Source organism: Hippopotamus amphibius, chromosome 16 (genome assembly GCF_030028045.1).
Source record: "Hippopotamus amphibius kiboko isolate mHipAmp2 chromosome 16, mHipAmp2.hap2, whole genome shotgun sequence".
In the NCBI taxonomy this organism is placed as follows: Eukaryota; Metazoa; Chordata; class Mammalia; order Artiodactyla; family Hippopotamidae; genus Hippopotamus; species Hippopotamus amphibius.
Window position 1 is genome coordinate 35,678,877 of NC_080201.1, and position 15,623 is coordinate 35,694,499.

At 52.1% G+C, this 15,623-nt stretch overlaps 1 protein-coding gene across 1 annotated transcript; it reads left to right on the forward strand.

The window, feature by feature from the left end:
* The first annotated feature begins 212 nt into the window (after positions 1–212).
* CBLN1 (cerebellin 1 precursor) lies at positions 213–2,801 on the forward strand. Its single transcript, XM_057712817.1, has 3 exons — positions 213–476; positions 626–745; positions 2,019–2,801. Exons 1-3 carry the CDS (start codon positions 213–215, stop codon positions 2,214–2,216), a joined length of 582 nt encoding a protein of 193 aa, XP_057568800.1. The 3' UTR covers positions 2,217–2,801.
* Positions 2,802–15,623: the final 12,822 nt, after the last annotated feature.

Sequence of the window (15,623 nt, forward strand, 5' to 3'; positions counted from 1 at the left end):
TCCGTACCCCTGAGGCCCGGGCGGGGCTCCGGGAGCATCGCGCGGGGGGCACGCTTGCCCAGGAGTGCAAGGAAGACCTGAAGTGTTCAGAGCGGCGTCGGCGGAGCTGCGCACGGAGCTGAGGAGGGGGCTTCGGAGCGGGGCTGGGGCGGGGGGGGCGGCTGGCGCAGGCAGCCCCCGGGGTGGGGGGCGGGGTGGGCGCCGGCGCCACGATGCTGGGCGTCGTGGAGCTGCTGCTGCTGGGGGCAGCATGGCTGGCGGGCCCGGCCCGCGGGCAGAACGAGACGGAGCCCATCGTGCTGGAGGGCAAGTGCCTGGTGGTTTGCGACTCCAACCCTACGTCCGATCCCACGGGCACAGCTCTGGGCATCTCTGTGCGCTCCGGCAGCGCCAAGGTTGCTTTCTCTGCCATCAGAAGCACCAACCACGAGCCGTCCGAGATGAGTAATCGCACCATGATCATCTACTTCGACCAGGTGAGTGCCACGGGAAGGCTGGATTGGTGGGGGTTGGGGGAGAGGTGGTAGGTAGATGTTCGATCCTCTTCGAGGTCCCTGCGGAGACGCAGGGACAAGAGTTCAGGACAGATTCTTATCTACTCCCCTTCGTTCCCGTCTCGTTATAGGTACTAGTGAACATCGGGAACAACTTTGATTCAGAACGCAGCACTTTCATCGCTCCGCGCAAAGGGATCTACAGTTTTAACTTCCACGTGGTAAAAGTCTACAACAGACAGACCATCCAGGTCAGCTGCCGCCTCAGGGCCAGGCCCCAGCCCCGGTAGGGGGCAGCCAGCCGTGGGAGTGAGCGGGCCCTATTGGGGTGGGAGATAGAAGGGGCAGCTGCATGTGCCCCGGGCTGCTTGGAGGGACGGGTAGCAGGGCCTCACGGTCTGTGGCTCGGAATCTCCCTTGCCTCCCTTGTCATTGGTTCTTGGAATCTAGTCCCATCCCCAGGCACAGTTTTCTGCTTCTGCCTTCTGGGACCCTCCAAAGAGGTTCTCCCGCTACGGGACTCCAGAGATTTTCCTTAAAGGTACCGTTAGTATCACAGACATTTCGCGCTTGGTGACGCTTTCCGCGATCCTCGCCTTCAGCACCATGGACAGCATCCCCGCCATCTGTCCCAGCTCTGAAGCCCGCTGCGCGCTTGCGTTCAGCATCAGGTTCAGGGGGGTCTTCTGGCATTCCATGGGGACCGACTCCGGATTTCTGAACAAACAGCGCCGAGCCATAGCAGTTGAAGGGTGGAGAGAGAAGGGAGGGGCTTAGTGCCACTCCCTCCTGGCTCCAGCCTTGCCCAAGCCAGTACTCACCGGCTCTCCAGGTTCCCAAAGGTGTCCAGGTTTTCTTTGGGCGGACACAGAAGGCGGAACGCGCTGCTGGCAGAGGGCCCTGGGCCTTTGTGATGCCACCGCAAGGACAAAACCAGGCGGTGGCGGGCGAGGCTGGATCTGGGACGGGAACTGAGCCCTGGGGTTTGGGGATGAAGCACAGAGTGCAGGTCTGCGCGAGATTTCTCACCAGCCGAAGGCTTGCCTGGCTCCTCCACTGCGTCTCTGCTCTGTCCCGGCAGCTGGGACCGGGAGGAGCCAGGGTTTTTGTTTGTTTGTTTGTTTTCGTTTGTGTGCCCAGAAGCGCCAGTTGCCTGAGTTTCTCTTTGAGACTGGGGGGAGGGCGAGGCCGAAGGTCTCTGGGCGCTTGAGCCCCCTACGGATTCATTAAACTGGATAAAAGAGTGCAGTCAGGATTCGATTGGCGCGCCAAGGAAGTGAAAGTGACTCCCGTTTGAGGGGCAGACCCTTCCTGTCACCCAGATTGGCCGTCTTTCGCCTCACTAGACCCTAAGCAGTAAACTACAAAGGCCCTTTTCTTTCCGCTCCCCCCCCCCCCCCCCGCTCCCCCGCGCCCTGCTTCCAGGTCTTGCAGCTATAGCCAAGCGGCGAAGGTTCGCGGCTTTATCTGGGTTTCGGTACCCGCCTGGGTTGCGCCTCTGAAGCGGGCCTTTCTCTTTCTCAGGTGAGCCTCATGTTAAACGGGTGGCCGGTGATTTCAGCCTTCGCTGGCGACCAGGACGTGACCCGGGAGGCCGCCAGCAACGGAGTTCTAATCCAGATGGAGAAAGGCGACCGAGCATACCTCAAGCTGGAGCGGGGAAACTTGATGGGGGGCTGGAAGTACTCAACCTTCTCCGGATTCCTCGTGTTTCCCCTCTGACTGGCTCAACGCGGGAATGGAGGCAGGGAGAGGGCGAAGGCAGGAGGGGAAAATGATAAAGAGGCTGAACTTTAGAGGACGAGAAAGCGGCACGACTTGAAACTTCTACATGTTCCCCAGCTGTATCTGGGTAAACGGTGCGCACCCGGCGGTCGGACAACTTTGTCCGTTTCCTCTTCAGGAGAAGGAAATTCCGCTTAGCTCGGCGCACTCCCATTTCCAAAAATAAACTCGCCTCCCCCATCCCAGTTGCAGTAATCAAGAAAGAGAGACTGCCTTGTCATTGTTTCTTACCCCCTTGTTCATGTTCTCTCCAATTTATATAAAAGAAACTTTGCATTTCACTGTATAATGTGAAATCTCTTCCTCCTCGGAGGCCCCCTCTGAATCTTTTCACCCGCTGAAATCTAATATGTCCCTCCTCCCTTTTTTATCTTGGGGGGGAAGGATTTTTTTTTTGGATGGGGAGTTTTAATTTGGCAAGTATTGCTCTTAAAACACCGCTCGAATTAATTAGCTGAAGATACTTTGTATCCTCGGCTGCTTGTTAGCAGAGAAAGGACTCACCTTAGTGGTGACTGGTTTAAAAATTATATATATAAATATATATCATTTATACACGAAGAACTCTTCCCAGTGGAAACTGGCTGTATTTCCGTATTTCTATGTCCTATTTGGAGTGATCGTGAAATCTAAGGCTGCTTGATGTTCTGATGCTTGTCAATGCCCTCGTGTTCTGTGGCTCCACTAAACGCCAGGAGGTTCTTCCGGACGCTTCCTCGTCCTCTGTAACATACCTGTGAATAGCCAAGATTTAACTTTGCTTTAATCCAATAAAGTTGAAGTGGGACTTTTATTTTTCTGAAACAGCTTTCTAAACTCCGCACCTTCCCCCGTTGCGGGGTCTTGGGGCAGGGGTGCGGAAAGGCGAGATTCAGAGGTGTAGGGGACTTGATGGGATGCAACCAGAGAAAGGCCAGGGCAGGAGGGCTTCCTCGCGAAGTCGGCCTGCGGCTCCTTCCTGTGCAGGCCTAGGGCCAACACTGCATTCGCCCTGTGCTCCCTGCTTTGGCGCAAACGTAAGAAATTTGGCTGAAATCTTGCTAGGCCAGGCGCGGCTGCTGGCCTGGAAGCGAAGTTTGGGCCTCTCGCAGTACAAATGCATCAGGAATAATCCCAGTTCGAGGGGCCGGAACCTTTCTGCCCTAAGCGTCACACTTCCTACGCCTCTGCCTCCGGACCGTCCGCTCACAGATCCCGAAGCAGCGTATGTTTTATTCCGCCGCCTCTGAATCCCGAGACAGCCCCTGCCGTGTAACCCGGCACCCCGGACCTGGGATCGCGCTCATCGCAGGACTTTTATTCAAGAGGTTCGTCCAGGAGTTTTGATTGTATCGGAACATAATGTGAAAGCAAAATTGAAATAAACGACTTCGTTTTAAGTCTGGAAGTCTGACCAAGTCGCTTCGGCAGAGGGGAGGTCGGGTGTAGGAAAGGAGGTGGACAACCCAGGGGCGGAAGCCGGGGCCTGCATGGGCCCCTGTGGCTCTGGTCCTTTTGGAGACTTTTTCCTGGCCCAAGATTCAGAGATGAATTTAATTAGCTCCTGGAGGCTGGAGAGAAGGGGGGGGTGGGTGGGGCGGGGAAGAGATTAATAATAGCAGGGTAAGCAATGGTTCTCTATTTATTCCTGCGGCTCCTCTGATTTATAGATTCAACAAGCCTGCGGTGAAACTCAGACCCGGTTATTCCGGCGCACGCAGTCCAGGGGCCCGCATCTCTAACAGGCGCCCTCCGCAGCCCCAGCGGCCCCGGATCCTTCCGGAATGAGGAGAGGACCGGTGCATTTCTGTTACTGCCCCCAATTCTCCACCCTAGCCAGTTCCCAGGGAAGTGAGGATGAGGAGTCCTAGAGGAATTTACAAAGAAAAACTATTCTTTAAAAAAAGAGACTCAAAAATATAAATCTTTCAACGCACTCTTCCAGTTGGGAGGGAGAAATCCGGGAGGGCTGGAATCTTCGGCAGCGGAATTAGCTCGACTCAGTCGCTCAGCCAGAGCAGAGGGAGCCCAGCAGGCATGCAGATATGGTAGAGGCCAGGGCTCACAGCTGCGTGTGGGGTAGCCACTGCCCAAGGGAGTTGAGCCCCAAAGGCGCGCTTGAAACTCTCTTGGCTGTGAGTGGGTGGTCACCGCTTTTTCTAAGGAGCAGGCCAGCAGGGTGGATGTCCAAGCTGTGGGACCATCAGGCTGTACTTGCTGGGAGACTTTGGCAAGGCTCTTGGCCTCAGTTTGCCCATCTGTATAAAGACAGAGAGGAATCTAAACACCTACAAGAGCCCTCTTGCCCTGAGGTTCCAGCCTTCTCTGGTCCTCTGTTCCCTCCAGTTCTTTTGCCTGGGTTTAGTGAGTCCTGGCTGCAGCCAGGCTGATCTGGCTCCTGGAGGCTAGGCCTGAGGCTGGGCTGGAGGCCAAGGGGAAGCCTCCAGGAACTCAGGCTCACTTTGAGCCCCTGCTCTGGGGCCTGAAAGATGAACACAGAAGGGGAGCAAAGGGGCCCCAAGTGAGACAAGAGTGAGAAGTTATCCCTCAATTCTGCTGTGGCTCCAGCTGGCCCCTTCCTGGAGAAGCCCTTCCTCTCCAAACTCTGACCTTGGCATTGGAGATCCTTCTCACTCTCGTTCCAGCCACTTCTTCCACCTGCTGATCCCTTCTCCCAACCATTTGAGGAACCCACCTCACACTACTGTCTTCATGCCTCTGTACCTGCTGTTTCTTTGCTTCAAGTTGAAGTATCCTTTCTCTTCTTCCCTACTTTTCAAAATCCTATCTTTCTGGGGATCTAAGCAGTGCAACTAAAAGGCTTTGTCCTCTGGGAAGTGGTCCTGTCCATACAGCCCAGACCCTACCTTCCCAAGGCTCACAACCACCTCCTCACCCTCACACCAGGTCTTATTTGGAGCTGGCAGGGAGGAGACACTGGGGGCTGGGCCCGTCTCCCCTCTGCAGTGGGTTTCAGGGGTTAGTGCTGGCCCACACCAGCAAGTGCTGGGAAGTGCTAAGCTAGTACTCCTGCCCCAGGAGCCTCTGAGGAAAGGCAGGGTTCTCCACCCCTCAAACTGCCCTCATCCTCAGGCCTGAGCCTCCCATTGGCCTGGGTGGGGCTGTGGAGAGCTCTCTCTCTCTAAGGGGCCCAGCTGGGGCCTGTCACTTGGCAGTTGGGTCACCTCCCTCACCTCTGGGGCAAAGGTTGGGGTGATTGTTACCTCTGCCAGAGGCAGCTGATTGATCTTCATCTGAAAGTTGTGCTCCAGCTTCAAGCGTGGTGTGTTGGGGATGGAGGGCGATAGAGAAAAAGGCAGTCATTACCTCAGTAGGATCTAGGCCTCTAGATCTGGGCCCTGCTTCTTGCTTTTATCTCAGATAAACCAGATCAGAGTCGAGCCTGTAGGGGTTCCAGGATCACTCCCTCATTCAGCCTCACTCTCTGTCTGAAAGACTCCTCCCTGGCCCAGGTCACCTTGGTTACTTCCTTCTTTCCTGCCTCAATGGTCACCTCCTCGAGAAGCCTTCCTCACCCCAGACAGGCAGAGTGGTTACCCCTTCCTGGACTCCTTTGAAGTGTGGTCTCTCTTACCACACTGCCTCCTCCCCCACCCAGTTCCCTGAGGGCAGAGGTTGAGTTAGAGGGTCTGATGCAGGGCAACTGCGGAGCAGGGGTGGGGGTCGGAGTGGGGTGAAGCGGGGATGAGGGTGGGAGCGAGGCAGTGGTGGTGGTTTCTAGGACCCAACGAGCCCAGAACTGACTCCTAAGCCTCGGTTTTCAGGGCAGCTCCCTGAGTTTCTGGGTGCCTCCGGCCCGCGCTGGATTCCTGGCCAGGTGCCGGGGTCACTGCCGCCTTTGTTGTCTGCCGAGCAGCGCGCGATTGCGCGAGGTCCTGCGCGGGCCCCAGAGCTCGCTTGCTCGCCACGGCTTCCACTGTTAGTAAAGCTGGGAGCGCGCCTTCCAAGCCAAGCAGGAACTGATGCTCCTGGCCCGGGCGGATCGGCTCCTAATGAGAACATAATTACCCAGCTGGAGAGGGAGCCTCACCCTGTTCCTTAACTGTTTCCTTAATCCTGTAGTGGAGGGGGGAGAATGGCTGGGCGGAGCGATGCTGCTGGACGTTTCCGCGCGTGCGGGGCGGGGTCTTGGGACCCCAAGGACCCGGCTGAGGATGAAGACCCGGCGCCCTGCGCTGGACGTCTGACGTGATGTGCAACCTGAGACTACTTCCTCCCCCAGCGTGAAGCTCATTTTCCTCAACTCCTAAATGCAAGGGGTGGGCTAGAAGATGTCTAGGGTTTCCTCCAGGTGAGCTAACATTTCTGATCAACACGTCCTGAGTCTTTCTCCTCCCCCCACCACGCCACCCAACTCCCAGCTGCGTTTGGTCGACTCCTTGTCAACTATACTAGCTTTCAAACAAAACAGTGAAACTTTGGGTCTGGGGAGGCCAGCGGTGCCCTTGAACTGAAAGGTCAAGCTGGGAGGGAAAGCGCAGGTACATTCCCTTTCAGCCAATTCAGTGAGAAAGAAAAGCTTTCCCTGGGCGATGACAAAGGTCTCTTGGCCTCTTTGCACAGGGCTCCTCATGGAAGACACATCCACACTCTATCTGAGCCTCCGTCTGCTTATATTTCAAATGGGGACAATAATGCCTTCACAGCTGGGTGGTTGCTAAAAGGTATAAAAATCCTCGGCACTGCCTGACATGTAGTAGGTGCTGAATAAATGGGAGCAACATTGAGGAGCGATGGACACCTGGAGCATCACACGCTATCACAGAAGTGAGACTTAAAGGAACACCAAGCAGATAGGAAAACTGAAACCAGAGAGGGAAGGGACACAGAACACATGAATCAGGATCCTGTGTCCTGTCTTTGCCCTGCACGTTCATCTCGCCACCCACCTCCAGTTGATCATGAGAACAGGGGAATTTTACCCTGTGTCTTTCATCTCCATCCCTGTGGCTCATATATTTGCATCAACCACTGTGGATAAATACTGAGTCTTCATGTCTGCACACTCCCCCATTGGGCATGAGCGCTGGTTACATATCTGTGTCCATTTAGAGGGTGAGCCCCTTACATCCTGCTCATCCTGATTGGCCCAGTGCCTCCTGTGGTGCCTGTGATTGTGTCAGGAGTGAAAGCAAACTGTGCTTGGCATGATTGCAGGATATGGACCCAACCAGTGAAACTGTCCTTCAGGGGACCTCTCAGTCCTGGACGCACCCCTGTCACTGATAGGAATGCTGATGTGGAAGTGCTTCCAGACCCCATACTGGCAGCGAAACCTTCCCAGGCACCTGCGCTTACTCTCACCTCTTCCCATGTCACCCTGCATTCCGCCTGGCCCCAGGAAGTCCCAGCTTTGACCCTAGGATAACAGTGGGGGTGAGGGGTAGGGGTGGACAGTGAGGAAGAGGCCAAGATTAGATGTATGGAGTGGTGTTTGGATTTGTTGCTAGGTCCCTGGGAGAACACTTCTGGCGGCAGTGAGGAGACACTGTGCAGCTGAAGTCAGGAAGGAGAACTTTACAAAGAAAGAACTTTCAGGTCTATGGCCACAGCCCAAAGCCTAGGGAGGTCTTTGTTCATCTTACTAAATTCTAAAGAGGTCAGGGAGGAGGTGCAGAGGGAGGGAGCAGGGGAAGGGAGCAGGCTCCAGTCTGACCTTGAGCTCCACCTCATCTGCAAAGTCTTCTCCGAACCCCACCCATCAGGGCCTGGCCCTCTGCTGACCACCTGAGCTGTCCTATTCAGGTCACACCCTGACCACAACTCTGTTGGATGCTCAGCTCCGTGGGCATCAGTCCTCATCTGCCATTTCCCATAATGCATCCAGAGCCTGGCACAGTGTCAGGGCTGGTAGATGCTTTATAAATGCTCCCTGGATGAGTGAGTGAGTGAACACATGAATGGCAGGGCAGAAGGAGGGAGGGATTACTGGTTGCATGGTGAGTACATTTGTCTGGTCCATCAGACTGTGAACTCCATGAAAGTATCTACCTTGTTATTGGCCTTATTTACAGTTACATTCTCAATATCTAGCATGAATAGTATTTCCTGAACGAATGAATAAAGAATTGCAGTACTTTGGACTATGGGATTCTGGATTGCAGGCTTGACGTACACTTTTTGAAATTCCCCACTATTGCCATGAACAGCCACATTTATTTTAGAGTGAAATTGAATTGTACCAGTTGTCTGGAGTTGACCTTATAACACTAGGTTTTCTCGCATGCTGCTTGCCCACCCTGCCCCCGACATATGGTCAGTTCCTTAGAGGGCAGGGGCCATATTTTATTTTCCTTAAAGGGCAACACCTAATAACATGACTCAGTGTTGGTTGACTGGTTGCCTAATCCAGGATCAAGCCATTCAGTATGTGGCATTGGGTGGGGTTGCAGCCCCTGGCAATGGTGCCAATCAGCAGGTGAAGCCCAGCAGGATTTTCCATGGTGCCAGCTGAGTAGCCAGGTGTAAGCAGTAGCTGCGCAGTGCCTTGGTCAGTGAGGGAGCTGATGTTTCCCCAGCAGATCCCGCCTTGTGTCTGGGCATGGGACCTCTGGGGTTTTGTTCTAGCTAAATGCAGAACGACCTCTGAAATCCCCTCACAGTTTTGGATTCTGCTGCAGACTGTGGACATGGAGTGGGCTCAGTTGGCTTCCTCTAAAGAAAATCAAGGATTCCCCAAATCCCCCTCCTTTCTCAGACCCAGTGTCCAGCTGGGTGTTCATTCAGCCCAACAAAGAGTTCTCTGGTATGCTCTGCTAGCCAGCAGCAACCTGCTTCCTCAGGTGAGGCTCCAAGAGCCCTTTCTTCCATCATCAGAAATTACTGCATGCTTTCAGGGAAACTTGCACAGAGGGAAGAGGGAATTAAAAGGAGAGGCAACTGGGCATCACATCCTCCTCATTTAAAAGGGAGCTGTGTGCTCTGCCCAGACCCTGTATTGGACAGACTCTCCTTTGTATTCTGAGAGGCTCAAAAATAAACTCCCCAATGTGTACGTCCACTGAGAAGTTCAGGTGATTTTATAATGACTGAGTGGCTCCAAACATGGAATTAAAATGCAGCTGATGAGGAGCCTGCAATTTTACTAACTCATCTTGATCAAAGTTGGTCAATTTAAGCCTCAGCAATGTTCCAAATGCTCGCTCACTCTCTCTTTCTCTCTTTTTGAAGGAGTTCATTCCAGGTAGACAGATTATTTACTTATTCTGAAGATGCCAAGGGAGAGGGCGTGTTAGCAATACCAATTGAGCCGCGGATGCAGGCTCACAGCTCAGCCTTCACGTGGCATCTGAGTGCCTTGCCTTTCCTTCCTTTCCCTCTGGACTCTCTGTGCTTCCCAAGTGGGACCTTGCCTGCCAGGTGCACCTAAATCATCTCCGGCATCAGTATGATTGACAGTGGTGCTCTTTGGGGCTGTGAAGTTTGCAGCTGTTTTCTTTGATTGCCTAAATGTGTCCCTCTCTCTGTCATAAGACGTTGGGGTCCAGGCTGAGGGCAGAAACAAGCCTGTTCCCCCAGAAGCAAGACCATAGGACCCCCAGATGTGACCTCTATAGGATCCCATTTCAACCAGAAGTCTATGAGATGAAAGATTCTCTGGGTGGCAGTTGGGGGTCTTCATATCTGAGTTTCCACCTTAAATCTGTCACCAGAATCCTGCCTTCTAGCCCCAGCCTGCAGAGGAAGCCACCTGGTGACTAGCTTTCAGAGCTGTGACATGGATCTTCTTTGAGCCTCTCATAATTCATTCTTCCCTCAGTAGCCAGAGTGAGCTTCTCAAAACATAAACCAAACCACACCACGTGAAGCCACCTAGTGCCTCCATAAGGCACTGTGACTTTTTACTGTGGCTGGCTGGGCCTCCCTTATCTGGCCTCAGCTGACCTCTGCAAGCTCACCTTCTATTGCTTTCCTCTACTGCAGACGAGCTCATTCTGGCTTTCCATCAGCTCCTAGAATATCTAAGCTCTCTCTTGTCTCAGAACCTCTGCACAGGTTGAACCTTTGGGGCTGTTTCCTTCCCTTTCAGGTCTCAGCAGATCACCCCTGGTTACTCTCTCTGATATCAAGGCACTTCCTCTGTTACCAGTTGAGCTCCATTTCACTGCCCTGAAATGCTCATTTATCTGTTTGCTTGTTTGCTCTTTCTCTCCCTCCCTGGGGACAGGGACCTGGTCTGTCCTGGGTGCCACTTTGCCCCCAGAGTTTGGAACAGAACTTAGAATGGTAGGGGCTGGATTAATAAATGAATGACTGAATAGCCAATTAGCCATCCAACCACAGTCCATCAGAGCAGAGTCATCTTTTCATTGGTACATCTCCTCAGAAGCTCAGGGGAGCCACTACACATTTCCCCCACCAGAAGCCATACCCATCCAGAGAGGAAGAAGGCTGGAAGTCTTGGGGTCAAGGATGGGGGCTGGACAATTGGCTTCTTATCATCTACAGGCCCAATGAATTTTTTTGTTTGTTTATTAATGTCTGTTGTTAAAATTGCTTAATATAGCTAACTAGGCGGTGGGCTAGGGAAAACTGAAGTGAGCTGTGAATTATTGCATTTTTCCCACTGAAGTTATCCTGCAGCAGACAAGCACAAAGAGAACAAGGAGAAAAGAGACCTTGATCTGGGGCAGAGGTGGGAGGCAGCCAGGGTGCTGTTCCTGGAACTGTAACTCCGCTTGGAGCAAAGGTGGGCAGTGAAGTGCGGACTAAGAACGGAGAACGAGGTCTGGAGCGTCATGTGCACAAGAGACAAGGCAGCTTCTCAACCATCTCCAAGACAGGAGGAGGCAGCCCTGGGGGCAGAAATGGCAGCCGTGTGAATCTAAGTCTGTAGCAAAAGACATGTATCTTCAGACTGCAAAATAACCACCACAGAAATCCCCAGCTAGCCTGGAGTTGTCAATCACACATTTATGCAACAATATTTACCTCGCAACGCCGCATGCGTGCCCAGCACCAGCTCTGCTCTATAGGTCCAGTAGAAAATCCCAGGCAGGGGGCCAGCCTTGCCTGCAGTCCAGCTGAAGGGAGCATAGTACAGAGGATAGGAAATTAGGGCAAAGGGTTTAGCTGCCTGTTCTACTTGATTGAATCCTCTCCCTCCCACACCACTGTGAACTCCTCATGGTCCAAGGCAATCTTCATGACCTTTGGGTTTCACCCTCCTCTACCTGGCAGAGTAGGGGGCACTGGTTAAGAGAATGGGCTTTGCGTTAAGCAGAGCCGGTTTTCAGGACTGCCTTGTGGCTGCATTCATCAGGACACTTACGGCTTCAAATTATAGAAACCCAACTCAACTGGCCTTAGTACCACCCTCTCAAAAGAATTTATTGGATCCCATTATATTTTAAGCAATGTCATTAGAAATCTGTCTCTTTTTACATCTGGATTCATTTCCAAGCCCCCAGTTGTGGCAGCAATAGCAGACCCACATTTCATCTAGTTTCCCCATCAGAAAGAGAGCACTTTTTTCCTCTCCACAGCTCCAGGAGAAACTCCAGAGCTAATGAATATTGGACTGACTTGTCAGGTGCATTCCCAGAACCAGTTTCCTTGAGCTGAGGAATAAAGTGAGCTAATTGGCCAGGCATGGAGCCGGGCTGGGGGTGGGGGTGGGGAGAGGCAGTCCTATCCGGGGGCAGCTGGTACCAATGAAGGGGGACTGCCGGTGAGGTGAACAGAAACAAGAGATGTTCACCACCACAGCCACTTCCTGTAAGGGAAGTGTGACTTCAAGGAAGGGGTTAATGTCTCTGAGTTTGGTTTCCTCATCTGTTACAGTGAGATGAGTAGTAATGTCTATTTCTGTTAGAATGAATGGGGTAAAATCTATGAAAGATTTTACAGAGGGAAGGACATAGTAAGTGCGCAGTAAATAGCAGTTATCATTGCTCCTGAGACAATTTTCGCCAAGCCCAAGCACCCTGGCATTGTTATCTATATCACAAAGATATCTTTCCCTCCCAGGAAGAGCACAAGCTCCTTGTGGCCTATGAATTCTTATTCGTGCGTTCAGATCATCTGGAGATCTTGTTAAAATGTAGATTCTGATTCTTTAAATCTGGGTTGGGGCATGAGGTTTTCCAAATCTAATAAGCTTTTTAGAACTGACTTTTTTTTTTAAGGTATGTTATTTCTTTTTTTTTTTTAGAATTGACTTTTTAGAAGAAAATTTCAATTCTAGTAATCTTTGCAAAATTCTACATGATGAACTCACTACAGATAACATTTGAGAAGCAGTGGTATAGGACCATGTATATCCCACACCTAATTCCTAAATGTCTGTCCACAGATGTGTTATATCAGAATCAAATAAGAATTTTTTTGGAAGAGAATTTACTGGTGGCTCACATAAGACAAAGTAAGCATGAGAGACAGAGATTGCTTCAGGCATAATTTGATCACCAGTGCCTGTCTGTCTCCCTCTTTCTTGTGCTCAGCCCCTTTCACTCTTCACAGTCACAGTATAGCTGTAGAAGCTCCAACCCTTTCATTGTCTCTGCTTCAAATCCTCTACCCAGAAGTCTCTTTGCAAAATTCTCATTGCATCTCATTGGCTCCAAAGAAGTCGCACACCAAACTCTAGATCAATTTCAGTGGAAAGGCAATGCAGGCTCTGATTGGTCAGCTTAAGTCTTATCCCCCTTTTGAGGTCAGAGAGTGAAATCCACTTCACTGAAGCATCAAGGATAAAGAGTGTGTGTATGTGTGTGTAGGAGGATTTCCAAACTAAAATTGAAAGCTAGCACAGAAAGTCAAGAGCCACCCAGCTCCAATCCCATGCCCAGGTTCTTATACCCGACTCTCCTCTCACATAGCTAACAGACATCTCAGATGTACATGATCAAAATGGATCCCCTGATCTTTCCCCAAGTCTGCTCCAGCCAAAGCCTTTTCCATATCAGTTATGGCAACTCCATTCTTCTGGTAGTTCAGACCGGAAACCCTGGGATCACCCTTGACTACTCCTTTCCTATACCCAACATCTAATCCATCAGCAAGTCTCATCACTTTACCTTCAAAATAACCCAACAGTCAGCTAACCTAGATCACCAGCACCTCTCCCTGGAACAAGTGCCGTCACCCAATTTGTCTCCCAGCTGGCACTCCTGCTGCCCTACATCTATAAGCACACATGATCACAGCAGCCACAGAATGGTCCTGCTAAGAGATGAGTCAGATCATGGCATTTCTCTGCTAAAACTTCCAAATGGGTTCCCTGCTCATTTAGAATAAAGTCTAAACTATTTGTCTGCCCCCACATCCCAGCCCACCCCCTTCCTAACTGCTTCTCTGACCTCATTTACCTTTCACCTGCGAGCTTATGTAAGGTGCACCTGCTACTTCCTGCTCCTGGAGATTCTAATTCAGTAGCCCTGGTCTGGGTCTGGGGGTTCTATGTTGCTACAAGTCCCATGTGTGATTTTGATGTGCTGCCCAGGTTTGCAAACAATTTCTCCCAACACCTGGCCAGGGCTTTGGCATGCAGGGAGTGCATAAATGTCTGCGGAATCAGCATCTCATCTTTCCCTCTGTGCTTGTGTGTAGTTTTTCGGGTGGTGCTGAATGTGGGAGGGGAGTGGGGTTAATTATTTCCCATAGTGAAATCTGATTATACAGAGGTTGCTACTTTTATAATACTGGGGGAGATCATCTGAGGGGTGTAATTAGCGTCAGCTCACTGTGCAGGAGGAGGGATACCCCGCCCCTGTTGGCTAAGGCGCCTGCCTCTCAGTGGGATGCTTGGGAGGCTGTTTGGTGGCCGCATCCTTCCCTTTCACTTAATGGTGACAGCCCGTAGCAGCACATGGTGTTTCTGCCCAGCTTCTGCGCTGATAATGAAGACAGCGTCACTGGAGCCCTTGTACGAGCTGTACCCGCCGGAGAGGCTGCCCGCCTGACTTCTGTCATTTTAACCTGGCCTTCACACTGCCAAAGCCACTGTGCCTGCTGTCCCTTCTTGCCCGCTGCCATTCTCGGCGCTGCCTGTCCGCCGAGGTGCAAGCACCGCTTCTGTCCTCCCTCAGCCCTGCTCCCTGACCTGGTCCTGGAGGCCCCTGCCCACCCACCCCCCCCCCTTTGGCTATCCCTGTGACAGGCTGAGTCTGGAGTTCTGGAGAGTGTCCACGAGGACACTTTGGTTGTAAGGAACAGAAATTGCCTACTGTAAGCAGAAGAGGAATTTCTTCATATGCCTTATGGCAGCTCACAGAATGGAAGTGAAGCCTGGAGAACTAGGCTCAGGAAAAGTCAGAAAGCGGGACAGCCAGGGGGTGAGGGTCTCAGGAGCAGGAACGGATGAATGAGAATTGAAGTTTGACAAGGAGCGAGCTAGGCCCATGCTGGGGGCGGGGGAAAGCATTCCAGGCAGAAGGAAGAGCATGTACGAAACCCCAAGGTGGGAAACATCATGAATCTGAGGACTGAGGAAGGACCAGTGTCACCCATTTAGGGATGGAGAGGTCAAGGTGAGGCTGGAGAGTTGCAGGGGTCAGATCCTGTGAGGCCTGGCAGGCCAGGGTGAGGATTCAGGTTTTCATTCTGAGACCAGTGGGTCCCCTTTAAGAGATTTAACCACAATTGTTTTTACATTTTCAGAACATCAGGCTGGCTACTGGGAGGAGGAGGCCTGGAGGGGTGCAGGAGAGGTTGCAGCAGTCCAGTGATGAGGCTGTGACAGCCATTGGGCTTAGGGTTAAAGGCAGCTAGGACTAGAGCAGGGACAGCAACGTTGGAGACCCGATTGAAGAGGTATTTAGGAGCTGAGGGCTTAGGATTTAGTGATGGCTTAGGATACAGAGATGAGGGATAGACCACAAGGGTGGTTTCTGATTTTTCCAGGATTCCTGATTATTCTATGGTAGGATGGGCAGCATTGCCACTCCTGGAGGGTGAGATCTGGGGGCAGGAGGGTTGTGAGTTCAGTGGGGGATGTGTTGTATTTGAGGTTCTTCTAAGATATCATGCGTCAATGCCAAACAGCTAGATGCGAGGGTCCGGAGGCAGAGGGCAGGTCTGAGCTGGAGGCATAAACTCAGGCCTCACAGGCATTAAGGCAGGTCAAGAGCCCTGAGATGAACAGGCTGATGGGGAAACACACAGACAGTGTGAGGAAAGCTCTCAGGAAGTGCCGCCATGTTATGAAGACTTAAACCATTGATCTGTGTGTGTGTGTTCTTGCAGGCAAGTCTCTCTTCTCAAGGCTTGCTTCTATGATTGGCTTCTGGTAGGGTGGGCTTCACCTCCTATTGGGGCTTGTTTGTTTGATTAGCTCCTATTGTCACCTAATAAAGCTTAAGACCCACAAGGGGCTATGTTATTGTGGGGTGGGGGCGGGGTAGA